The sequence below is a fragment of the Carcharhinus amblyrhynchos genome, chromosome 30 (genome assembly GCF_965287045.1).
Source record: "Carcharhinus amblyrhynchos chromosome 30, sCarAmb.v2.hapA, whole genome shotgun sequence".
Classification (NCBI taxonomy): Eukaryota; Metazoa; Chordata; class Chondrichthyes; order Carcharhiniformes; family Carcharhinidae; genus Carcharhinus; species Carcharhinus amblyrhynchos.
In genome coordinates this window covers 15813941-15841808 of record NC_137353.1, presented here as the reverse complement: position 1 = coordinate 15841808, position 27868 = coordinate 15813941, and the positions used below count along the sequence as shown (strand labels likewise).

Genomic DNA, 27868 nt, shown 5'->3' with positions numbered 1-27868 from the left:
GTTTGGGTTTATGATTAGTGTTATTGGTTAGGAATATCATCTGCTGTTGACACTGCCATTGTTTCCAGGTGCAACTTCTTTTGAAATGACAGCACAAAATATTGGGAATTTGAAATAAAAACAGTAAATGCTGTAAATACTTAGCAAATCAGTCAACATCACCAGAGAAAGATAATTAATGGTCAATGGGCCAATTCTGATGAAAGGTCATCAAGTTGAAACGTTAACTCCATTTCTTCTCATTTCTATCAGATGTGCTGAGCATTTGCACAAGTTTGTCTTTCTGTGGTCCTTTTTTTTTAGTTTTCATCTTTGTTGCCTTTTTATTCTTTCCAATAATTCTTGAACAGGCAAAATTGCCTTTATGAATTATTACACATGAGCAGTGAGTTGCGAGCAATTTCTTGTTGTGAAAATGAACAAACTTAACATATCAGGAGGACACAGATAATAGTTGACATTTGGTGAAGCCCTGTGAAGAGGCTGGCTGGGTGCTGCACGATGTAGTGATGCCGGCGTTGGACTGGGGTAAACACAGTAAGAAGTCTCACAACACCAGGTTCGAATCCAACCAGTTTATTTCATAACCGGGTGCTGCACTGCAGCCATTTTGAATTCGCGGCTCCGGCTATTCTGACTGCTCTGGGGATCCGTCTCTCGGCCCATAATACACCACACGGGCAGCAGCTTTCACAAGATGGCGGGTAAGCGGGCGCTGGTGATTTTGGCCAAAGGCGCGGAGGAGATGGAAACGGTGATTCCCACTGACCTGTTGCGCCGGGCTGGGGTGAGTTGGTCACCGTTTGCTTTCCGGATTCGTGCGGATATAAAAATCCGTTGGAGATTACATTGAGAAATGTATGAGTTAGCATTCAGGGTGGGCCAGGTTGATTGGCGGGTGGACTGTCCAATCAGGGCAGAGCTCAGGCTGGCTAGCAGCCAATAGGGTTGCAGCTGCCTTGACCTGAAGTGACTTCTGGTTCACATTCCTCTGGACAAACCGATCCCTGTCTCTGCCAGGTCTTTAAATAACCAAATGCAGGTTTGTCCTGCAGTTAGGATAGCTTAATATTTATGGAATAAAAGCAGAAAATGCTGGATAAAATCAGGTTTGACAGCCTCTGTGGAGAGAGAAACAAAGTTAACGTTTCAAGTCCAATATAACCCTTCTGCAGAGCAGCATTTATGACCATGGACTAGGAATTCCACCGCCTGGGCTAATGATCCTCGGTGATATGAATTCTATTTTAGTATTGGTAGGAGTCTAGCAACAGGAGACTGTCATATAGCTGCTGAAGCTTGTTCTGCCAATTGTAAAAGATCGTGGGTGATTTGTGACCTTAATCCCATATTCCTGCCTTTGCCTCATTTCCCTTACACCTTCCATTTTCAAAATCTAAAATTGATGGACGATCTAGCATTGATAGCAGTTGTGAAGAGTTTCAAACCGCTAACACCTTTTTGCCTAACTTTGCTCCTGAAAGGGCTGGCTCTTTCTTTTTAGACTAGCCCCTCAGTCTTTGATTCCCCAATCGCTATCTACCCTATCTTCTCCCCATGAAAGCTTGGTAACTTTGATCAAATGTACCCTTAACCCTCTAAATTCCACAGAATGCAACTCTAGTTTATGTAATGTTTCTTACAGGTATCGTTCTAGTAAACCTATGTTGTGTTCTCTGCAAGGCCAGTATATTCTTCTAAAGTATGGTGACTCAGAACTCCAAGTGTGATCTAACCAGGAGTTTGTATAGCCAAAGCATGAATTTTACTCCTTTGTATTCTAGTCTTTCAGGTATAAAGACCAGCATTTCATTAGCATTGGGCACAATGAAACTACTGGTCTGTCATTAAAAACTTATCAGGTTTCCGAATGTCCCTTGGGTGCAGAAATCTGACCCAAGTGATTCTCAACCCACAGGTTGACTTTTAACTGTGCTGTGAAATGGTCTGGCAAGCTACCCAGTGGTCAATTAGGGATGGGCAAAAAGATGCTGATCCTGCCAGTGATGCCTATAATTTATTCATTATTGCAATATTAATATTGCTGGCAAGGCCAGCATTTATTGCTTGGCTCTGTTACTTTTGAGTAGATGGTGGAGAATCACCTTCTTGAACTGCTGCACTCCATTGGTGTAGGTGCACCTGCAGTGCAGTTGGTGGAGAACGTTCCAATTTTTTGAGCAACAGATGAGGAAAGAACAGCATTTCTCAATCACCAAACTGTTACAATGCAACAGGAGGCCATTTCCAAAGCTCACCCAAACCATTTGCCACCTTCTCCATGTAACCTTGCACATTCTTCCTTTTCAGATAAATCTAATTCTCTTTTGGATGCTTCAATTAAACCCACCTACACATAATCAGCTGTGATTCCAAACCAATCACTCGCTGCATAACAAAATAAATCTTCTCCTTGTATCACTTTTTTGTTTCTTCTATGAATTACTTTACTGCTGTGCCCCTGGTTGTCTCCCCTTTCGTGGGTAGGAATAGTTTCTCCCTATCTCCTTTGCTCAGACCCCTCATGATTCATGATTTTAAATACCTATATCAAATCTCCTTGCAACATTCTTTTTCTAAAGGAAACAGTCTTAATTCTCCATTCTGTCTTCATAACTGAAGTACCTCTTCCCTGGAACCATTCTTGTGAATCTTGTCTGCACATTCTTGAATGCATTCACATCCTTCCTAAACTACAGGGCTCAAAACTGGATGCAATACTGTGACTGATGCTGAACCAATGACTTGTACAAATTCAATTTATTTCTTTGCACTTGTATTTTAGGCCCTGGTTACTAAAGCCCAGGATACTGTATGCTTTATAAACTCCTTACTCAACCCATCCTGCTATGTCCAGGTTTTTCTGCTCTTGCGTCCCCTTTAGAGTTGTACCCTTGTTATATTGTCTTTCCATGTTCTTCTACCAAACTGAATCACTTCTTCTCTATATTGAACTTTTGACACTTGTTCACCTGTTCCACCAACTTGTTTAAATGTCCCTTTAAAGTTCTACACTATCCTCCTCACAGTTTACAATGCTTCCAAATCTTGTATCACATACAGTTTGAAATTGTCCCTTGTATGCCAAATGCTAAATCATGAATAGCCATACCATTTAAAAGACAGATCAGTTTCTGGTCATTGGTAACCCTTAGAATGTTGGTAGTGGGGGATTCAGTGATGGTAATACCATTGAATGTCAATGGGGAAGGTGATGAGCTTTCTTGTTGGAGATGATTATTGCCTGGCACTTGGGTGACATGAATGGAACTTGCCACTTATCAGCTCAAGCCTTAATGTTGTCTGGGCTTGCACATAAGGACACAAACTGCTTCAGTATCTGTAGAGTTGAAAATGGTACTGAACTCTAAGATTGTCAGCAAACTTGCTTGTATCTGAATTTATGATGGAGGTATGATCATTGAAGCAGCTGAAAATGGCTGGGCAATTTTTTGCATTCAGGTAAGTGCTATTTGTATAGTTATGCTGTGCAGGTACAGCTGGAGCACAAGTCTTCAGTAGTATCAGGATTTTAAATTTATTATTGATTTCTAAATGTTAATGTATACTTAGATTTATTTTGTTAGTCATCATGTATATACAGGTTAATTGTTAACCAGAATGTTTGTTTGTGTTTTAATGATTTGTTATGCAGAACCTTTACCCCACAATGATGTTGCCTCATGTGGACAGACCTCTAGAAAGTGCATCTTAAAGTCTGGTTTGGAGCGCAATCCACAATTAAATTTGGTCTCTTGTATATCTCTCCTTCCTCTGTCTCTGTCTCTCTCTCTCTCTCCCTGCTCTGCCCACCAGCTGGGGTAAGGGGGAGTGGGTATCAGCTTCTCAGTCTCTGTTGTTGCTGGAGAGCAAAAGAAAGACCTGTGACAGCTGACTGTCCAAAAGATGATCTGAGGCTCCTTTCAGTCAATGCCAGTTAGATATATCTTAGATACAAGATACTTCCTATGTGATAATAAAATGGGGACGTAATCAGTGTCGCACTTTCTTAACCCACTGCTATTAATAGACTAGGGAAAAAAATAGACTGAAGCTAAGCATACTTTGTGTGATTTGATGCTTATGATTTACTGAATTCACTCCTCAAATTGATCCTACTCATGGCAGTACCAGTGGCAAGCCTGTTGTTGCTTATGATCCCTTAATATTGTGTAGTTTAAGGTGCTCTTTCGCAGCCTGGAAGGATTTATTTTGGAATTTTACTGCTAGCTATTTTCTCAGTTGAAGTAAATGCCAAATAACACTTCCAAAAATTTGCTTTTGCTTTTCTGCTATCCCAGTGGCAGTTCTGAGGTGTCTCACTGCTGTTCTATGGCAAATCTCTGTCACTTAGACTGACTTCTGATTATCTGCTGTGTCCTTCATATTTCAGGTAACAGTAACAGTGGCAGGGCTGACTTGTAAGGAGCCTATAACATGCAGCCGTGATGTGGTTATTTGCCCTGACTCCAGCCTGGAAGATGCAGCTAAACAGGTACGTTGCCACTGCTTCAGTGTCAAGTGATGCAGGTAAATGTTTTAGCAAGGAATGAGCTCAGAGACATGGCACTAATTGAACTTTGGTTTCATATTCAAATTCTGCAGCAATTTGCCAATTGGATAAAAACATCAGACAAACCTCCAGGCTGCATTTTCCCTGGATTGGTGTTTGCTGCACTTGCTGGGTTCAGGCAAATTTAGTTCATGCCAATGAACTACCCAGTAGTGGAATATAGGTTAACTGAGACCTGATCTCCATTCAGCATGAAGCCCTGTTGATTGTGATACTGACCCATCTTTCCATTCTCAAATGGCCTGGAAACAGCAGCATTTTAAAAGAAAAAATCCTCATAGGATTTGAGGGTTGCTGACAAAGCCTGCATATTTGCTATATTGTAGCTGTACCAGAACAGTTTGGCCAGAAGCACTGCTAGCTCTGGAATATAATTTTTCACCACTACAGCTGGGATGTTATCGGGGTCCATTCACTTTGCTGTATCCAGTGTGCACTACTGTTGCCTCGTGTTGCCTGAAGTGAATCAAATCAGCTAAAGTCTAGTAACTCTGCAGAAGGCTTGGCTGGACCATCCACTTGGTACTTCCAACTGAATATGGTTGAAAACGCTTCAGCCTTGTCTTGCACTCAGCACTGGGTTCCACCATCGTTGAACCTCCTCACTCTTAATTGTCCAGCAGAATTCACAGTATGGCAGGCACTGTTCAGTCCCTACTTTCCTCATTTGTTTCATACCAAGACATTGCATGAGGTTCAGTGCATGGCAAGGTAACTTGATAATGAAGTTTAGGTGTATTACATTGTCCCCCCTGAGATTCGGCATGAAGCACTGTTTCTTCTTTCCATCCTTGAACAATCTTCAATTATTGCAATAGCATTTTAAAAAAAAATTCTTCATGGGATATGAATTTCTACCAAGGCCCACATTTATTCCCTATCCTTACCATGCTGAGTCCTGTGCACATTGAAACGGATTGCTGACTATCCTCCTATAGGCTCAGAAACTAAAGTGTCTGTTTTGTCCAGGTTCCTGTACCACTTATGACTAAGAAAAAAATATTTAATGGTTGGGTTTGAAGGCCCAGTTCGGGGTGTCCAGACAAGGCAAGTGACGTCATTGGATTGGTCAAATCCAGGACCCAATGTCACTTTTTTTTAATCTGTTCTAATGCCTAGTGGGTTGATTCCCTTTCACTTCATGAATAATAACTTCTTGTGATTCTGTTTGCAATGAGGGGCACATTAGTCAAACATGTATTGACTATTGGTATATTGATGTATCTTTTTGCAGGGTCCATATGATGTGATCGTATTACCTGGAGGAAACCTTGGAGCCCAGAACTTAGCTGAGGTGAGTTCAAGTAGAATCTGCGGTTCAACTAATTCTGTATCTGGTTTCACTATTCTTTGTCACTGCTGGAAACATTATACCCTAATGAATAACGTTATGTTTCACTCCTTTCTGGGATGAAAGAAAGAACTTGCATTTATGTGGCACCAAGTGTTTCGTAGCCAATGAATTGCTTTTGAGGTATAACTCCTGTGATGTGGGCAAGCAGGCAGCTCAAAGATGTATAAAGCAGCAATATTCTGAATGAGCTATGATATGCTCTTAGGCTGAATGGCCTGTAACTTACCAGGCTGCTTGTCCAAAATCCCATACTGGATGCGCAGAATTTTTCTCTTGCTAAATAGTGGGAAGACTGAAGTCATTGTTTTAAATTCCTGTTACAAACTCCTCTCTAGCCACTGATCCTGTCCCTCCCTCTGCCAACTGTCTGAAACTAAACTATACCATAGGGATTCTATAATAAACCAGACTGTTAGCAGCCTTGAATGTCATATCTGACTCCAAGATGAGCTTCTGACAAGTGCATGGTGTAACTAATACTGTTTCTGCTTCTGTGACATTTGTCCCCATCTCTGCTCATTTGTTACTGTAGAAGTGATTATTCCAACATGTTCCTGATTGGGCTTCCACTTCCTTCTCTAAATGAGAATCTTGCAAAATCCTGCTGTCTGTGTCCTGCAGCAAGTCCCATTCACCTATCTCTGCTGTCCCCAACCCCCCACCTGTTGATCTACATCGGCTTCTGTTCATGCAACTTATTGATTTTTAAATTTCTCACCTTTGTTTTCAAATCCCTCCATAGCCTCGCTCTTCTTAATATCTGTGATCTTCTCCAGCCCTACAACTCTCCCATCTTGAGCATCTCTGATTTTAATTGCTGCACTATTGGCAGCCATCTTTTTAAAAAGAAAAGTGGCCTCAACAATGACTGGTGCTCCTTCCCGCTGCCAATTTTAAAACTGAACTTCTTGACTAAACTTTTGGTCATTTGACCTAATATCTTTCTTGGGCTGTTTTACTACATTAATGATGCTATGAGTATATGGTTTGTTGGGTTTTTCTGCTTGTGTGTGAAGAGTTGTCATTTGGGTAAGATATTGCAGGGCTGTTGCCTGAAAAGTAAGGGAATTACTGATGCACCTTTCAAATGCACACTTTGCTCTGTTTTTTTTTTTCAGATGCCTGTTTTCCACATGAAGCATTTATAGAAACCATAGAAATGTATGGCACAGAATGAGGCCAGTTGGCCCATTTTGCATGCTGGCTTTTTGAAAGAGTGGTAATTCTTAGTCCCTTAACACTGTCCGCAATCCTGTGACAACTTAGTGAAAGAAAATGCTTCTTGATTGATCAATCAATCACAGAGGAAATAATGTTTTGCTGTCTGTTCTTTGAAAACCTCCGATCATCTTGAAAACCTCTTTATGGTCACCTCTTTCTCAATTTCAAGGTGAACTGTCTTAATTTTTCCAACCTCTCAGAACTGAAGTCCTGCTTCCCTGATAATATCCTAGTAAGCCTTTTCTGTATCCTTTCTAATCCCTTTGCATCTTTCCAGGGTATGGTGCCCTGAATTGCTACTATACCCCAGTTGAAGACTACAGCTCTATAACTATTACTTTTATATTTTATGCTTGTTTTTATAAATTCAAAATAACTCCTGTTTCTTGAACCACTTTAACAAGTTGTCCTGCCACCTTTATAGATTTGTACATATAGATACCAAGATCTCTCTGTTCATTTGAACTTAACAGCTTTTCAGAATAATTGATTTAGTATATTAGAGCCTGGGAATAAATATATCATAAAATACACAATATTTGTTACTATTTCCAGATGACTGAGAATGATGACTGCTATAGAAAATAACTAGTGTAAATCAATAATGGCTTATTTGAAATTTTCCTTTTTTAATGTTTAGTCTCCAGCTGTAAAAGAAGTACTGAAGGCCCAGGATTGCAGAAATGGTTTAATTGCTGCTATCTGTGCAGGTATGATACTTTCACTGCCTTGGAATGAAATGTCTGGAGCTCCCTGTGCTAACTTTCCTTGGTTGGTTAAAAGCAAATGACGAGAATAGAAAGATTGCATGTTTTATTTCTGGTTTATAGTAAATTCAGTGCTACAGGCAGTGGAAGTTCCAAGAGTGCCCAGGTTGGTCAGGATTATTGAAGATTAACTTGCTCAGTGCCTGCAGTGGTTCACCTCAGTTACAAAACTCCCTCTGTCCTAGCTGAAATGGTAACCTGTAATCAGTTGGTAAAATAACTTAGCTCACACATGAAGAATGACTGCTTGGATAAAGTACCAGACGATGACTGGAGTCTTCAGAAGTTTTTTTGTGTTTTTTCACAGAATCTGAGCATTGTTGACTAGGCTAGCATTTGTTGTCGATCCCTAATTGCCCTTGGTGATGGTTTAGGTATACCCATAGTGCTGTTAAAGAATTCCAGAACATTATTCTAATAGTTAAGGAACCATGATATATTTCCAAGTCAGGTTGGGCTGTGGATTGGAGGGGTACTTGAGGGTGGTATTATTCTTGTGTCTTCTGCCTTTGTCCTCCTAGGTGATAGACAGCACCTTCCAAACCTACAATCTCTAAGTAACCTGTATAAGCTGAGTCTCTGCAGTCCATCTTGTAGATAGTAGCAGCAGTGTGTACTGTGTGTCACCAATGGAGGGAGTGAGGATTTGTGGATGGAGTGCCAATCAAGCAGGCTGCTGTGTCCTGGATGGTGTCATGGTTCTTGTGTTGTTGGTGCTGCACTCATCCAAACAAGGGGGAGAGTATTCCATCACACTCCTGACTTGTGCCCTCTAGATGGTGGACAGGCTTTGGGGGGGGGTCAGGAGGCAAGTTACTTATTGCAGGATTCCTAGCCTCTGATCTATTCCTGTAAGTACAGTATTCATGTCCAGTTTAGTTTCTGATCAATGGTAACCCCCAGGATGTTGACAGTGGGGGATTCAGTGATGGTAATGCCATTGAATGTCAAGGGGTGATGGTTAGATTCTTCTCTTGTTCCAGGAAGAAGTTGGGGGAGTTTATGCGGAGTGTAGAAACCAGCACTTAAAACCAGTGGAGAGGGAGTGGGGTGTTAGGGTGCAGTTTCCTTCAATGTTTTTGGATGATTTTTGCTTATCTAGGCCTCAAGATTAATACTGAATACCTTGGAGCCTTTGTTAGGTTTCACTAAAATGTAACTTCATTCTATCTTTTTGCATCTTCATACTTGAGCTGAAGGCAGCACCGTTCTCTGCTGACTGAGTAACCTTGCACTGTAATGTGTGAGCAGTAGGCAATGCCATTTCCTGTCTGTCGTCTTCCACCAGCAAATCTACAACACTGGTGTGAAGTGCTTGAGTGCCTGCCTGGTTGGTTCTTGGTTTCTTTCAGCTTTTAAGGGTCCCTGAGATATTACAACATGAATTTTATTTTGTTTTTGTTAACCACAGTATTTCCTGGGTTGGGCTGGGTCCACATTCATCCTTGAATGGAAGGATGTCGTGAAGTTGTTTTTTTTTGTGTGATGCTCCATTCCTGAGCCCAGTAAAGGAGGTGGTAGAGAGAAAATGAGCTGGGCACCTATCATTTCCTCTCTTTTTCAGATGGTCTGAGTTTTGAAACATTGACCCTCTTTCCCTTGCTCATGCGCTCTCTCGTGCATGTTCTGTCTTGATGACGAGAACTATTTGCATGTGCTGATCTTAATAATTCCAATCCTTTTCTTCATGACATGCCCCAAAACCATTGGGCTGCTGCTCAGCCCTCCCCTGGGAGATGTAGATGGAGCAGCACAAAGATGTCCATCTGTCTTTAGTCAGGTAGGTCATGAACACTTCAAAGGACTATAGGGTCTCAGCACTATAGGCACATTAGGACATTGACATAGTTCTAATTTTTGAATCCAGTTGCCCCTTGACAATTGAATTGTCTGTAAAATGTCAACTCGTCACATCTGAGAGATGTTTCTATTTCTGAAATAAGCTATGTCGTGCACTTTGTTCCAAGTGTTAATCTGGTGCCCATCTTTCTTCTGATTTGTTGCAGTCTTAACAAAAGCCAATGAACTTGTATTTACATAGCACCTTTCACATTACTTCACATCTACTGCTATGCTTCTTGAAATGTAGTTGCTGTGATGTTGGCAAATATGACCTAAGTGTATTCTCAAATGGTCTGCTACATTGTGCACAATATTTTTATGCTCCAGTGATGTTTGTCTCCCAGAATGCCCAACATTGGCAGTGAATAAACTTGACAACAGCTGCAGTGACACCTGCAATGATGCTCCTCATATTCCCCTCACATTTGTTCCAGTATCTGACTATAATTCAGTTTGTGTATTGTAATAAACCATGTAAGTAAAATGTAACAGATACATCAGGCATAATTAGTCTGTCAGCATATGATGAAGAAAAATGTTTGGAGTCCCTTTCCTTTAGTGATAGCTGACGAGTGTGAATTGCTGAGAGCTGCGTTGCACTGACTTTGGTAAACTTCAGAGCTCTTTCACATGATCAAATCAGAGCAGCATGAACAGGCAGAATGGGTCTTGAAGAAAGTGGCATTCAGTTTGGTTGTTGTGAAGTCGTCTTGTTGTATTCCAAATTGTTGGTATGCTTCTGGTAGTATGTACATGACAATTGTGATCACTTGACTTGCAGGACATAGTACGTTTCATTCCTGTTGAATAAAATCCAATCCTTATTTTTCACTTGTGCTAATTTTGAAACACAATGTACTCTTGCTGCTCCTTTTTGTGAAGATAAGCAGGGAAGATTGGTGTTGCTATGATACAAGGTGAGCTTATTTTGTTTTCTATTGTGGGTTTTTTTACCAAATCTATAGCCTGAAGGAGGTGATTGGGCTAAATTATCTTGAGCATGGACAGGAAGTAGCCATAGTTCAAACATTCCAGTGAGCCTTAACTAGTTACAAGATACTGAATTGATTCTACACCTTGGGACTGTGTTGGGGAGCAGTATCCTATCATAGATCAGTGCCTTTAGGACACCACAGTTGTTCCTTTTGAGCTTCCAGTCTTGTGTGTCTCTCTCTCTCTATCTCTCAGGAGGGCATCTGCTTTTCATCCCTCTTTCCATTGCTTTTAAAGATTATGAACCATTGGGAGCCAGGAAATTGCTTTTGATGTTGACGGTGCCAGCTCTCAGTAGCACTGTTAATGTAAACTTTCTAGGTTGTGAGCCTGAACTATGGGCATCTTCAGAACTGTGAGGCAGATTCATATAAATAATTATGTTTAACATATAAATTAGGGCAGGAATAGGCCATTCAGTCCTTCGAGCTGCACTGTTATTGAGTAAGATGACAGCTGATCTAATTGTGGCCCCAACTCCACTTGCCCTCCTCCCCTGATATCCTTTGACTGTCTTGTTAATCAAGAATCTACCTACCTCTACCTTAAAAATGCTCAATGACTCTGCGGTCACCACACTCTCTTGAGTTTCAAATATTCCCAACCCTGAAGGGGGAAAAGAATCGCCTTAAATGTGAGTCCCTTGATTTTTAAACTGTCCCCTGGCTCAAGTCTCTCCCACAAGGGGAAATATCATTTCAGTATCCAAAACCTGATCTGTTTGGTATTAATTTGTTAATGCAAAAGGCCACCTTTTTAATCTTTGTTTATTTTGCAGGCCCCACAGCTCTGCTGGCTCATGGAATAGGCTATGGGAAGAAAGTCACAACCCATCCTCTGGCTAAAGACAAAATGATGAATGGAGGTAATGGTTAGCATACATGCTTCAGTCATAGTGTGCATTCACCTTTCCAACCTGACAGACAAGCTACACCCTTAATGAAATGTTCATGTTCCTGTGTGATTTATATTTATTTGAATGCAGTAATGAAATCTAGTAAACCCTAAAAGGAGTTTACTTTGTTGTCAGAGTGCACTGTTTATGGTTTTTGTGTGCTCAGCTGTTTAAAGCAATGTCATACCATGAAGCTCAATTCCTGGCCTGTGCAAGACTAGCTAAAGGTCAGCAAAGTGATTGAACAGTATTACGTTTGACACTCTTCTGGAGGAGTGCTCAAAAAAATCAGCTTGCTTTTTCTTGCTTCTGATCACAATATCAGATGATTTCCTATTGAAGGATTTTTCTGTGGTGTGCACCATATCAAACACTGCTGACGATTCTTCCTCACTATCCTTACTTGTGAAGATCAGACCTTGGGGTAAGCAGTTTCAGGTCTTTGGTATCTATATGCCAACAAGGAGCTGTCTTCAGGAGAGAAGAAATGGAGAAGTGATGGGAATTACTTTATTGTGCTCAGGGAGTTTTAGATATTGATATACATATTTCATTAAACAGCTGATTTCAGTGAACCCTTTTAGCTACAGTCTCATGGTTTGGGGGCATTAATTTGAACTTGGCATAATATACGCTGCTTGAATGACAGATGCCAAGAACTCTGTGAATTCAGTTGAAGTCCACATCTTTTTTATACTTGAATGTAATTTTCATAAACTTTGGTATTTGTAGTAGCTATGTTGAAAGATCAAGCACAAAATAAACTGGTCAATATCTAAATATAACTAAACAGAATATTCCATTGTAGTCTTGAGGTAGGGGTTAGCAAAATTGATGGAATCACAGAATGTGATCCCAAAAGGTTGTGAAAATCCTGCAATTCCCTGTAATGTAATATACAATCCATTTTATTTCATCACCATTACCAAAATGGGCTCTTCTCAATGAAGTGGCAATGTTCTTAAATTCTTGCTCAAATGATGTGCTTTTTCTCTTCCAGATCACTATACCTACTCTGAAGCTCGTGTGCAAATAGATGGAAATATTCTCACCAGCAGGGGGCCTGGTACCAGCTTTGAGTTCGGCCTTGCAATTATTGAACAGCTTCTTGGAAAAGAGGAAGCTGAGAAGGTCAAAGCCCCTTTGGTCTTGTGAAACTGCCAACTTCAGAACTATGAAGTTACTAGTGGGGGACAAGGGAAGAATTGTTGGAATGGCTGTTTTCTAGGTAGCAAGTCCCCAGTCTATCATAAAGGCAATATGCATTGTGGAAATTAATATGTATTTAAGCATCTTCAAAGTAAATGTTACTGTACTGGTGCAGGACTGGAGAATTTAAATTTCTCTCATTTAAATCTTGATGGTACTGAGCAGAAATGCTGGAAGCCGATTCCAATCAGAGATGTTAGAATAAAGTTTAATTTCTTCTCCAGTTCTACTCTGAATTGAATAACTGAAGTGCAACTATAACCTGAATTGCTGTAATTGAGATTCAGTGGGAGAAGATCTTCCTGTGTTTAATACCAATTACCTACATCATCTTTGTATTCCATACCTCCCCAGCTTTTCCTTTTGATCACCACTGTATTTCACACTTGTATTCTTTCACAGCAGTGTTATTGTCTTTCAACCTTTTGTGAAGAATGTGTTCTGAATACATTTCCAGTTCCAATGGGCTCAGTTATTCCTTTTGAGAAATACTTTGATTCTGTGTCTTGGAGATTTTTCAAATTCTGAAATTAATTTTGTGCAAAATGTTCATTAGGCTAATTTCATGCTTTATACTAATAGTCTTTAAAAACAAATCCTTGAGCAGTTTTTCCACTCTTTCAACTGACAACTTAAATTGATTCAGGACCATTTTTTATCAGGCTTTTTTATATTTTTTAAAAAAACCTGAGTTGTAAAGACCTCCAAGTTGCTGATGACTTGAATCTGTGTTTGCTAAATATCTTGGAAAATGATCTGCACTGGTAGTTGTGGCTGTAGGCTCCAAGGCTTATTAAAACAAAACATGATGAATGTTTCCTGTGAACCAAAGGTTTGATATTTCTGTAAATGCTCAATAGCATTTTAGCTGACAATTTAAGACTTTAGTTAAAATTCCACAAGTCATTGTTTTGAATCCCATCTAAACAGCTCCTCCTGCAGCTTTTGGACACCTGCAGCAATAACTGAACACATGCTGCTTAAACTACATTGGATGATCGAAAATACCTCAAATCTCTTGTCCAGCACTAGTGATGGCTTTTTGTTGTTGCAACAAATAAAATTAGTATCTAAATGTTAATGTGTGTACTTTTCATTTGCCTGCTATGTCACATCGGTAGACATTGTCATCTGTAGGTCACTCCTGATCTTTTAGTAAGTGTTGGTGATACAACTGACTGGTACATGTTATGAATGTTGGTCTTGAGGTAAAACTTGCTGGATGCTGCTATCTTTGGGTATATAATCCAGATGGCCATTCTTCCTGTATGTGTAGACAGTGAATATTAGTCTTTGGTATGGGGAACATTGTAATTGAGGCCAATCTGGTGTTCTCAGACTCCCCTTATTCTAGCAGGTGGTGCTCGGTTATGAGCAATGCTAAGAACCCTGACTAAAATTTTTAACTTCATGTTTCTGGAATCTAGAACAGTTAGTTCCTTGGGAATTGAACCTGAAACCATCTAATTTACATTATGGCAAATGCTATACAAACCAATGTTGTCCTGGTTGAGCAACATCATTTGGTCTATTTGGCTACCATTGAAAACTGCTCTTATTCTTGATTCTATCACACTTCCTGGTTGATTTGCTTTCGGTTATATCCAATTTTGATCGAGTTGAAGTTCAAAATCCCATTTTAGTCAGTACTGGGACTGCTAAATTTCACCTCTGCAACATTGCCCCTCTCTCCCTGAAACCCATACCAAAGTAGGCTATTCAGCCTATTAAGCTGTTCTATTGATCTTGGAATTAAAATTTATTAATTGGGCATTTATTGCTTTTTTTTTTGTCAGAGTATATTCCATACTTGTACCAACCTGCATGTGAAGACGTGTTTAATTCCCTCCTGAATGGCCTGGCTCTAATCCATGCTTGTCTGAGTCTATCCTACATAAGCTCCAACTTGAACAAACTCTTCAACCTACTCCCTATTTCACTTCCTTTAGTTCCTTCTCCATGCCCTCCATTGGCCATTCTCAATATTTGTCCTTCAACAAACTCCACAACACAAGCAAACTAGTGGCACCTTCCCATGTAATCACAGGTGGTATAACAGCTGCCCCTTTACTTCCTCTCCCTGCTGTCCAAGGTCCCAGACACTTGAAGTGAAGCAGCAATTTAAATGTTGTTCAATTTACTCTGCTGTACTCACTGATCACAATATGATTCCCTCTACTTTGGGGAGAGTAAATGCAGACTGGATGACCACTTTGTAAAACATCTTTGCTGAGTCTGTTTCTCTCCCAGATGTTGCCAGACCTGCTGCATTTTCATTTTCTAACTTCCAGTATCTGCAATATTTTGTCTTTAGATTAATTGTTTGTTTATCTGTGCTGTTTGTGGGTTCTTGTGTGCTCATTGTCATGTTTGTCTACATGACTAATGACCACTTCAAGAGTAATTCATTGTTTTTTAAAGTACTTTGGGTTATCCTAATGACTTGAAGTGCTATGTAAATTGAAGTTGATTCTTTTTGTTCTTTTGGCTTGGTTTTCTAGTGTTAAAGCTTTTGAGTGATATTTATAAGGAGATATTGCCATGATCCACATTTAGTTAAGGGCAGAGATGGGGGTGGGGTGGGAGTTTGAAAGTGCTAGACCATCAGTTGGTTCAACCCACATGTAGCTTGTCCAAAAGAGTATTATTTGGAGAAAGAATATTCCTGAGGATCCTGGAGATCTCCGCAGTTGAAAAATTACACCATCCAGTCAAAAGTGTTTATTTGCATTCTCCCTTAACAGTGAGACCTGAAGCACTGGGTGGCAGTGGTCAGCACTGTTGCTCACAGAGCCAAGGACGCAGGTTTGATTCCAGCCTTGGATGACTGTCTTTTGTCTTTGTGGAATTTACAAAATGTACGTAACACTGTCCATATCTTGGTTAGAATATCCACCCAGATAATACCTTCACTAACAGAATTTGAAATGAAAATATTTCCAAATGTTCACACTCAGATTGAAAAAGGGGTCCTAAGTACATGTTCTTCCTGTATCTGCATGGGTTTCCTCCAGGTGCTTTGAGTTCTAAGTGAAGGTTAGGTGGATTAGCCATGCCAAATTGCTGCCCTCAATCCAACAATGTGTAGGTTAGGCAGATTAATCATGGCAGATGTGTGAAGTTACGAGGATAGTATGGGAGACAGGAGTGTAAGGTAAGATGCTCTTTGAGTCAGTGCAGACTTGATAGGCATCCTTCTGCACTGCAGGAATTCTATAGTTAAAACTGAAATATTTGGCACATCAATTCTTCCATCAATAATACATTAGCAGTTCCATTGAAGTCTATCTCTGATACGCCATTGATTCCTATCATTCTGGTCTAATATTTTTTCATTCAATTATACTTTTTTAAACCCAGCATTCCTTGTCTCAATTACTCTGCTGAGTTGAGTAGATTATTTGAAGCATTTTTCACTGAATAAATATTCTTTCCTCTCTTCTATCCCAGATGCACTTTGGACAAGTGTCAATTTATATCCTTTGGGTTTACTTTTATGAATCACTGAGTTAATAAATAGTTACGTTTTCTGCATTTCAAATTCATTCTGGAGCTGGGTTTCCTTTTAAGACTAATGTTTGAAGGACCCCTTTCTTCAAGGTGAACGTCTGGAAATATTTTTATCTCAAATTCTGCAAATTAGTGAAGATACTGTTATCCGGATCAATGTCCCAACAAAGATATGGACATTGTATGTACCTTTTGACTTGATTATATAATTAAACAATGAGAGTTATATATTTCAAGCAAGAGGATTATGATGGAAAATACCCTGTTATTGATGATGGGTGACTCTAAATAATAGTCCCAATGGCAATTTGTGAGGGGAAAATCTGTCAAACCTTAAATCCATTGGGAATATTACCTAATCTATTTGTCATGCACTTGGCAAATTAATTAATCCTTCATTTCAGGCAAGAGAAGCTTCTAAATATATCGCCTGTCATATTGAACTATATGAGTAAGCAGTTTATCATACAGTTAATTTAGCTGCAAACTATGGAAGAAGGGAATTGTTTTTCACACTCTCTTTTCCACCCACTTCTTTTTCTTTTCTAAAGTCATTGACTCCTTGCTGGAGTGTGATTTAATGGTTTCTGGAAGTCATCTTCTACCTCAAGTGGTCACTCTCCATTACAAGACAGTGAGTGTTGATATTTGCCCATTGGGAGTAGGAAAGAAGACTATGAAGAACAAGTTCTATTTATAACAATAATATAGAAAAACATTCCAACATGCTTCACAGAAGCATGTTCAGACAAATAATCTACCCTGCCAGAGGACATATTAGGAAGGCTGATTGAAAGCTTGGTCAAATTGGATTAAAAGGAGAATCTTAAAGATGGAAAGAGTAATGTAGGGTTTTGGAGGGCTAAATGCATGACCACCAATGGTGGGACAAAAGAAATGGAGGATGTACAGGAAGTCAAAGTTTGAGAAACACAGCATTGTCTTGGGGCCAGTGGAAGTTAGGGTTAGGGAGGGGAAAGAGGTCATAAAGGAATTTAAAGACAATGTTAAGAATCTCAAATTTGAGATAGACCACGAGTATCTGTGGATTAGCAAGCATAGGTATGACAAGTGAATGAGACTTGATGAGGGATTAGAAAAAGGCACCAGAGCTTTACATAAGAACATAAGAAATAGGAGCAGGAGTAGGCCATCTAGCCCCTCGAGCCTGCCCCGCCATTCAATAAGATCATGGCTGATCTGTCGTGGCTCAGTTCCACATTCCCGCCCTCTCCCCATAACCCTTAATCCCCTCGCTTATCAAAAACCCATCAACCCGCGTCTTAAAAATATTTAGCGAGGCAGCCTCCACCACTTCAACGGGCAGAGAATTCCAGAGATTCACCACCCTTTGAGTGAAGAAGTTCTTCCTCAACTCCGTTCTAAACCACCCCCCCTTTATCTTGAGGCTGTGCCCCCTAGTCCTACTATCCTTTCTGAGCGGGAACAGTCTCTCCACCTCTATCCTATCCATCCCATTCATCATCTTATACGTCTCAATGAGATCTCCCCTCATTCTTCTAAACTCTAACGAGTACAAGCCTAGTTTATTCAGCCTCTCCTCATAGCTCAACCCCCTCAACTCCGGCATCAGCCTAGTAAACCTCCTCTGCACTCCCTCCAAGGCCAAAATATCCTTGCGTAAGTACGGCGCCCAAAACTGCACACAGTACTCCAGCTGCGGCCTCACCAATGCCCTATACAGCCGCAGCAAGACCTCCCTACTTTTATATTCAATCCCCCTCGCTATGAAGGCCAGCATCACATTCACCTTCCTGACCACCTGCTGCACCTGCAAGCTGGGTTTTTGCGACTCATGCACAAGGACCCCAAGGTCCCTCTGCACCGTCGCCTGCTGCAGTTTTTCTCCACGTAAGTAATAATCCTTCCTACCATTATTCCTACCAAAGTGGACCACCTCACACTTGCCAACATTAAATTCCATTTAGATCAACAATAGGATAAATAGTTGACCAGGAGAACACTGAAATGGTTTCTATGGGAATGTCTTCAATCAGAAATGTTAACCCATGGTGGCACAGTGGTTAGCACTGCTGCCTCACTGTTCCAGGGACCTGGGTTCAATTCCAGCTTGGAGTGACTGAGCAAACACCACACAGACATTCGCCCTGTGTCTGCATGGGTCTCCTCTGGGTGCTTCAGTTTCCGCCCACAGTCCAAAGGTTAGGTGGTTTGGCCATGGTAAATTGCCCCTTAGTATCCCAAGATGTGAAGGTTAGATGGATTAGCAGTGGTAAATATATAGTGTTACAGGGTGGGGGAAGAGGGCCTGGGTAAGATACTCAGAGTTAGTGCAGATTTGATGGGCTGAATGACCACTTCTACATTGTAGGGATTCTATTATTCTATATTAACAGCTGAACCTAAATCCTGTGTTCACCCAAGCACAGAATCATTTTCGGCATAGGAAGATGCCAATTAGCCTGTTGTGTCTTCACTGGCTCTCTGAACAAGAGTGTAACATTTGCAATTCTCCAGTCCTCTGGGACCACCCCCAAGTCTAAGAAAGACTGGAAAGTTATGGTCCATGCCATTGGCTATTTCCACTCTCACTTCCCTTCATATTCTTGAACATTAAATTTAATTTATGGATGTAAGCATCACTGGCCAGGCCAGTATTTATTGTTTATCCCTAACTGGCCTTGAGAAGATGGTGTTGAGTTGCCTTCTTGAACTGCTGCAATCCCAGAAGTGTAGATAGACACACAGTGCTGTTGGAAAGGGAATTCCAGGATTTTAAACCAACAACACCGAAGGAACAGCGATAAATTTCCAACTTAGGAATGGTGAGTGGTTTGGAGGGGAACCTCCAGGTGTGGTGACCCCAGGTATCTTCTGCCTTTGAGCTTCTAGATGGGAGCGGGCCAGGGTTTAGAAGGCTTTGCCTAAGGGGCCTTGATGAGTTCCTGCAGTGCATCTTGTAGATGGTACACACAGCTGCCACTGTTCATCCATAGTGGAGGGAATGAACATGGGTATCAATCAAGTGAACTGTTTTGTTCTGGATGGTGTCCAGCTTGTGCATTGTTGGAGCTGCACTCATTCAGGCATATGGAGGATATTCCATCCCAATCCTGACCTGTGCCTTACAGATTGTGAACAGATTTTGGAGGTGAGTTACTCGTCACAGGATTCCTAGCCTTTGACTTGCTCTTGTAGCCACAGTACTTATATGACTAGTCCAGTTTCTGGTCAGTTGTAATCCCCAGGATGTTGACTGTGAAGGATTCAGCAATGGTAATGCCATTGACTATCAAGGGGTGATGGTTAGATTCTCTCTTGTTGGAGATAATCATTGCTAGGCATTTTTGTGGTACAAATGCCACTTGTTACTTGCCACTTGCTGGCCTGAGCCTGGATATTGTCTAGGTCTTGCTGCATTTGGACATGGATTGCTTCATCTCATTCTGTCCCAGTGTCTTATCAAATTTAAGTATAGATAATCCATACAGCACCACCACCGTTTCAATTATATACCCATCTAATGTCTAAATTGCCTCCTCTTTGACCATGATCTGGGTAGCATCTGGTAAAGACTGATGTAAAGCATTGATTTAATACCTCGGCTATGCCCTTTGTCTCCATGTGTATATCTGAATTTTTGGTTCCTAAACAGCCCTACATTTTTACCACCATTTTATTATTTATATACCTTTCGAAGATTGTGGGATTCCCTTTTGTACGAACTGCCAATCTCTTTTCATACTCCCTCTTTGCTTCTCTTATTGGCTTCTTCACCTTGGCTCTGAACCTTCTGTATTCAGCTTGCATTTCAATTCTATTTTCTACCTGATTCCATCTTCATCTTTTTCTTCTTTATCTTCTATCTTCTTTGCTATCCAGGGAGTTCTGGATTTGTTTGCCCTACCTTTCCCTTTTGAGATATTATACTTTGACGGTGCCCAAGTCATCTTTTTTTTGAAGGTAACCCATTGATAAGCGACCATTTTTCTTGTCAATTTTTGACTCCAATTAATTCAGTCTAAATCCATTTTAACCCCATTGAAATTAGCTTTCCCCAGTTACCTTTTCTTACTCTTGACTGTTCTTTGTCTTTTTCCACAGTCAGCCTAAACCTTGTGATACAATGATTGTTTGAAAATTTAAACCAAGCAGCTTGCATCAATTACAGAATTACACCATTGAACAACATTTGCTTAATAATCCTTAATGTACTAAAAATTACGATGACAACCAATTAAAGATTGTCAGGTGGTGCATTTGTGGGTACTGGAAATTACATGTATTAATACATTAGGCCCCGTTCTTTGCAGACAGAAAGAACATGCATACACATTGCTCCTGTTTCAGCTAAACAAAATATGTGATAGCCGTTCGCTGGTTCATTCCTCAGGGATGACCAGTCAGTTCAGCTACCTGGTTTAAATTTTCAAACAATGCATGGCAATTAGCTATCTGTCACCATGAAGTGGTACATCCTCCATGGTAATACCCCTGCCAATCAAAGCCCATTGCCAACCAATCAGCATTCTCTTCTCATGCAGTATAAAGTTGTTGTTTCTCCTGACTTTAGTAGTCTTGTGATTGTCCTGATGAATGCAAGATGTAAAAATTCCAAAACATGTTTTCTTTCAGCAATATTCAAGTTCTGTACTACCAAACCATTACACACATTACAATTTTTGCACCTCTCTGTAACTTCTTTTCAAATTTGTTCCTTTATATCCTTCTCATTAGTTGGTGGCCTACAAATTACATTGAGGAATGTAATTGCACCTATTTTGTTCCTTGGCTCTAGCCAATTAGATTTTGTCTACATATACTTTTCAGTAGCATTGATGGTCACTGAATAGAGAACGGGAATGGATTTGCTGAGGCTAATTTTAACAAGTTCTGGCAATGCCCAATTAAATGAGTTAAATTGGCACAAATTTGGGCATTGATTTTGACATGCAAAACACTGGGGGAGCAGGGTGGATGTGCAGTCAGAGTTAAAACTACACATTTGCTAGGTCTACTAAATTACAGTTTGGAAGTAAGCATAACCCACTTAAAAACTTAACACCCTTGTATCTTCTCTCTGGACAATACAATGATTTTTGCTGAATATTATTTATTACCAAATGCAGACGTTAGTTATTTACCTTATTTTCACTCTGTTGATATCTCCCTTGTTTGCCTTTACCTTTTTGCAATGGATTCTCTCTTGTTTAGATTTCAATCTATTCTTTCAACCTAATTTTCACTTTGCCCGATGATAAGAGACAAATAGATCTAGGCAAATGCACCACACAAGGCAATCCTATATATTAGTTCATGAAAAGGAATAATTTTCTATTGCAAGTTTTTAAAAAAATGTATGACTCCAAGATCCTTTAGTGATATAAACACTCAGTAAGTACTTGTATATCTGATTAGATTGTCTTGGGAAAAATGGGTCATTTGTATTACCTACAAATTAGTATTTTGCTGTTCTGAGATTACTGTAATGGAAATTTATTAAGCAGCATAGTCATTAACCTTTCAGACCTTCTGTAAACGTTTCCAAGCTGTTGCATTATATGCACAGTGGCACTTTCTGATGCATTTGAAATGTTATTAAGGGGAGATTTTTAAAATCATTTCAATGTCCTTGGGTATAAAATTCAAATTGGTTTGCTTCTGCTAAAGAAATATTTAAATTTATTTGGACCCTTTCATGTCCTCAGGACAAAGTGCTTCACAGCCAATCAACTTTTTTTCTGAAATGTAGATATTGTTGTAATGTAGGGAAATGGAGTAGTCAGTTTATGCACTGTAAAACTCACAAACAGCAATGAGATAAATAATCAGATAATGTAGTTTAGTGATGGTATTTGATGGATAAACGTTGCCCAGGACATTAGGAACTCTCCAGTTCCTCTTTGAATTGTAATATCGCAGCTTTTATGTCCACCTGAAAAGGCATATGGAGCCTTTTTTTCTTATTTGTTCCTTGGATATGTGTTACTGGCTAGGCCAGCATTTGTTGCTCATCCCTGATTGTCTGAGAGGGTGATAGTGAGCCACCTTCTTGAACCACTGGTGTAGGTACACCCATAGTCCTGGATTTTAACTCAGTGACAGTGTAGGAATAGCGATCTAGTTCCAAGTCAGGATAGTGTGTGATTTACATATGAACATAAGAAATAGGAGCAGGAGTAGGCCATCTAGCCCTTCGAGCCTGCCCTGCCATTCAATAAGATCATGGCTGATCTGTCGTGTCTCAGTTCCACATTCCCACCCTCTCCCCATAACCCTTAATCCCCTCGCTTATCAAAAACCTATCAACCCACGTCTTAAAAATATTTAGCGAGGCAGCCTCCACCACTTCAACGGGCAGAGAATTCCAGAGATTCACCACCCTTTGAGTGAAGAAGTTCCTCCTCAACTCCATTCTAAACCGCCCCTCCTTTATCTTGAGGCTGTGCCCCCTAGTCCTACTGTCCTTTCTGAGTGGGAAGAGTCTCTCCACCTCTATCCTATCCATCCCATTCATCATCTTATATGTCTCAATGAGATCTCCCCTCATTCTTCTAAACTCTAATGAGTACAAGCCTAGTTTATTCAGCCTCTCCTCATAGCTCAACCCCCTCAACTCTGGTATCAGCCTAGTAAACTTCCTCTGCACTCCCTCCAAGGCCAAAATATCCTTGCGTAAGTGCGGCGACCAAAACTGCACACAGTACTCCAGCTGTGGCCTCACCAATGCCCTATACAGCTGCAGCAAGACCTCCCTACTTTTATATTCAATCCCCCTCGCTATGAAGGCCAGCATCACATTCGCCTTCCTGACCACCTGCTGCACCTGCAGGCTGGGTTTTTGCGACTCATGCACAAGGACCCCGAGGTCCCTCTGCACCATCGCCTGCTGCAGTTTTTCACCCCGTAAGTAATAGTCCTTCCTACCATTATTCCTACCAAAGTGGACCACCTCGCACTTGCCAACATTAAATTCCACTTGCCAGTTCCTGGCCCATTCGCCCAGCCTATCTAGATCCTTCTGCAGACTCTCCACACCCTCCGCGCAATTTGCCGTTCCACCAATCTTGGTGTCATCAGCAAATTTTGACACTATACACTCGGTTCCCTCCTCCAGGTCATCTATATAAATGGTAAATAGCTGAGGCCCCAGCACCGAACCCTGGGGCACTCCACTAGTCACCAACCGCCAATCCGAATAGCACCCATTAACCCCCACTCTCTGCCTCCTATTTGACAACCAATTCTCTATCCACGCTAACACCCTACCCCCAACTCCATGCCCCCTTACCTTCTGCAATAACCTCTTGTGAGGTACCTTGTCAAACGCCTTCTGAAAATCAAGAAAGACCACATCCACCGGCTCTCCTCTATCCACCGCCCTAGACACATCCTCATAGAACTCCAATAAATTTGTCAGACACGACTTCCCTTTAACGAAACCGTGCTGCGTCTGCTCTATCAAGCAATTCCCCTCAAGATGCCTCGCTATTTCCTCCTTGATGACGGATTCTAACATTTTACCTACAACAGACATTAAACTAACCGGCCTATAATTCCCTGCCTTTTGCCTGGCACCCTTCTTAAACAACGGCGTAACATTAGCCGTTTTCCAATCTTCCGGCATTTCCCTGGAATCCAGCGACGTTTGGAAAATAACCACCAAGGCATCCACTATCACCTCCGCCATTTCTTTCAGGACCCTTGGATGCATTCCATCTGGTCCTGGGGACTTGTCCACAATCAGTTGGAGAGAAACTTGTAGGTGGTGATGTTCTCAAATGTTTGCTGCGCTTGTCCTACTAGGTAATTCAAGTTGTGGGTTTGGAAGGGTCTGTCAAAGGAGCCTTGGCAAGTTCCTGCTATGTATCTTGTAGATACTGCCACTCCTATCTCTTACTTGTATGTTAAAATGCAACATTTTAAGTGAAGATGTCATTAATCCTAATTTGGGTAGCTGAATCAATATTGCAATTTGTCCACTTCCATTGGAGGAGAGGAGCTGACTGAATCATGGGGAATTTTACTGATGTCTTTTGACTAATGACCCTTGTTTCAACCCCATTGTCAAACTGAATTGGAGAAGCTGCTGATGTGACTGAACTGATCTAGTAGATTATGGTGCTGTCAACCTACAGTTAGCCACTGAACCAAACCATTGCCTACTTTTTTACTTAAATTATTCTTTCACAGGATGTGGGTATTGCTAGCTAGACCAGCATTGTTGCCCATCCTTAATTACTGTTGAGAAGGTGGTTGTGAGCATCCTTCTTGAACTGCTGTGATCTATGTGGTGTAGGTGTACCCAATGTGCTGTTAAGACAGCTAATGTTACTTGTGATTGGGATGCCAAATCCTAATATACATCCAATGCTCTATTTCTTTGTTTTATGCTTTATCCTTATACATGGTCTCCATTCAGCAGTTCAACACATTGTACTGAGCATTGCCTAGCTATTAATTTTCTAGGTTAAGAAAATGGGTGTTGGTCAAAGATAAAAAACTGACACTTGTGCCCATTGGAACTTATCAATATCAGTCTTAATGTTTCCTGATTTTTGCCTCTATCACCCTGTCTGGCAGATTCCCAGATGCTTCATTGTTGCCCCTTTTTCAAGTAAAGAACCATTTTCCTGATAATTTGTTTTAAACTTCATGTTAAATGTGTGCACACATGTCCTATTTTTTGATTTACTTTGGGGGAAAAGATTTTTAAAAATTGTATGTTAACAAATACCTTGTATACTTCACCTATTCCGTGTTTCAATATTATCTATCTTGCCTGAAATTCTTGAGTTCTCTAATCTTTCTACATCGTTTTTATACTAGGGTTGCTTTTGCACTCCATCTCTCTATCCATTACAGAGACTGCTCACTCAATGTGTAAATTCAGTACTCTGAGGCTGACCTGTTTGATAATGTGGTACTCCAAGTTACAGCAGAGCTATGCAATTGGTCATTTCCTTTGCTCACATTAATAAGACCAGCTTCTTTCTTCTGAATTAAAATTGGAGGCTCAGTTGGTTTTGCACGCCGACATCACTCTCCAACAATCGGCACAACAGAAAGTGCCTCTGGTTGTGAATCTACCTGGAGATTTTATCATATGACCTCCTTCCTCCACCCGGCCTGCCTGATCAGACAGTCTTTTTATCCATCTCTAATATTTTTATAACTTAGGAGCAAGTGTTTGAAGAAAATGGGGAAAAAAACAATTATTTTAATGCTGGTTTGCTGGCAACACTGTCCTGGAAATTAATCTTTAGTTCCTGGAGATTACAGGACAATCCTGGAGGATTGGCAATCTTAGTGTGGCCTGATTTATAACATGATATGAATTCAAGGTTTCATAAAATGGTTCTGGTTTTGGACTATCTCATTAATTCAAAGTAAAATGGAGGAATGAAAGAAATCTGGCCATAGAACATATGCTGCGCTCCAAATTGGAGCTCTTTCATTCCAACTCCTTATTCTTTTTCTAACCCTTTATACTTTCCTAATATTGTCACTAGAACTATGATTTGTCCGTAAAGGCTTAAATTTCTCTTTTCCTCTATTTCTTAAAAGCAAATTTCTCTTTAGAAAGTCAGGGACAAAGGAGGGCAAATAAATAAATTGTCACAAAGATTGTTTGAGAAAATACGCATTGTGACTCTACATTTCATACAGCGAATGGTTAGGATTTTGAATGCACTGCTTGATGGGATGATGGAAACAGATTCAATAGTAGCCTTTGAAAGGAAATTGGATAAATACAAAAATCTAAAAAAAACACAGGGATTTGGGAAAAGAGCAGGAGAGTGAGACTGATTGGATTGCTGTTTGAAAGAGTCATTGTGGGTTCAATGGACTGACTGCCCTCCTTCTGTAATTCTCTTGTCTATGATTGTATGAATTTCTAAAAGTCACAATCTTGGTGTTGCAAAGACTGCAAAACAGTCAGTCTAAGAAAAGGAAGAACGTGCAGGAATATATACTGAAGGTAGGGTATGGCACCAGATGAATTGCTCATTTGGAGAGTCAGTGCAGATCCGATGCACCAAATGGCAGCCTCTTCCATTGTAACAATTCTTTGAAGTTAGAGAAAAGCACCACAAGCAAAGAAATAAATGGCAAATAGTATTAACAAATAAGGATAAGCAATTCGCTTGCAATTGTATCTGCTTTTCTAATTTTTCTGCTGTTCAGCATCCACTTTTCTCACTATTCTAAACTGCACAATGAGATAGATTATTTCTATGCATAAGAACTCTAGAAATGTAAGGTAAGAAGCAAAATGACAGACAGAGAGCAGTCATAAAGCAAGGGATATGAAACAATCAAACGTATCAAGTTGTAAATAGATTGTAATTGTGGATCAATCTTTTGTTCTTTTGCATATAAATTTTAAAACGTAGAATTGATTTCATTGTTTTTACTGATGCATTTGGGGGGAGGCTAGGTAAGTATATGCAGAAATAGGAGGAAATGCTGGGGGTGCTCTCCTTAAAACAGCGAGTTAAGGAAAGATTTAGTTCAAGATCATGAATAATTTTGATGGAGTGAAAAGAAACTGTTTCTGGTGACAGAAGGTTGGTAACCAGAAGAAAGCAACGCATATAGTGTCTTTGACATCACAAAACATCTCGCGATGCTTCACAGGAGCATTATAAAGCAAGATATGTCACCAAAAACCTAAAATATTAGGGCAGTTGACTTAAAGTTTGGCTAATGAGGTAAGTTTTAAGGAGTGCGTTAAAGCAACCAGGAAAATGCTTTTGAAGCCTGGCCTTCAATCTGCTGGCCCCCACGAACCAAGAAAACGCCACTGGAGCCACAGCTTTCACTCTCCAGACTCCAGCCGGCACTCCCTCAGCCCCCACAACTCAGGAAAATGCTGCGGAAACGAGGCCTTCACTCTGCCAGTCTCCATTGACCAGATTTGCATCCCGGGAGTCTTCTCCACCCCAGCTCCCACCAAACCCGATGACTGGACCAGCAAGTCAGGAGCCGGAGCATCCATTCCACCAGCCCATAACACCTCTGACTTGGAGAGCTGTGACCTCCTGCAGGCCACAAGCAGTCCCCCCAGTCGCTCCACACTCCTAAATATCAACTCCCACTGCCTAAAAATCACTAACACTGCTCTTTTAAATTTACTTGCAGATCTAGTGATCCTCCAACTTCTAAAGGAAGACCCCGACCTGGCAGTGACCCTGAGGATCCCAACGTATAGACATGGCCACTAACACATCCGTGACTGTGACCCCAGAGACGTCATTGACATACTGGCCCTCAACCCATCCACGCCGAAGCTTGGTCTGGAGATCCTCCGATCTCTGAAGCCAAACCACAGCCTGACAGTGACCTGGAATGCCCAACCATGCAGACCCATCTACCGATGCAGAAACTGCAAGAAAAACAACAAATCCTCCATCTACACACCGACCAGAGCAAAGAACCTCATTGAACACACCTACACCCTTAAAACCACATACCACTCTCACCGTCTCCCAGGCCCGAAAAGAAACTGTCACTCTAGG

At 40.7% G+C, this 27868-nt stretch overlaps 1 protein-coding gene across 1 annotated transcript; it reads left to right on the top strand.

Annotated features, from left to right (window-relative positions):
* Positions 1 to 658: 658 nt before the first annotated feature.
* park7 (parkinson protein 7) lies at positions 659 to 13935 on the top strand. Its single transcript, XM_080215009.1, has 6 exons — positions 659 to 787; positions 4394 to 4495; positions 5808 to 5867; positions 7789 to 7858; positions 11529 to 11615; positions 12646 to 13935. Exons 1-6 carry the CDS (start codon positions 698 to 700, stop codon positions 12798 to 12800), a joined length of 564 nt encoding a protein of 187 aa, XP_080071135.1. The 5' UTR covers positions 659 to 697; the 3' UTR covers positions 12801 to 13935.
* The last annotated feature ends 13933 nt before the right edge of the window (positions 13936 to 27868 follow it).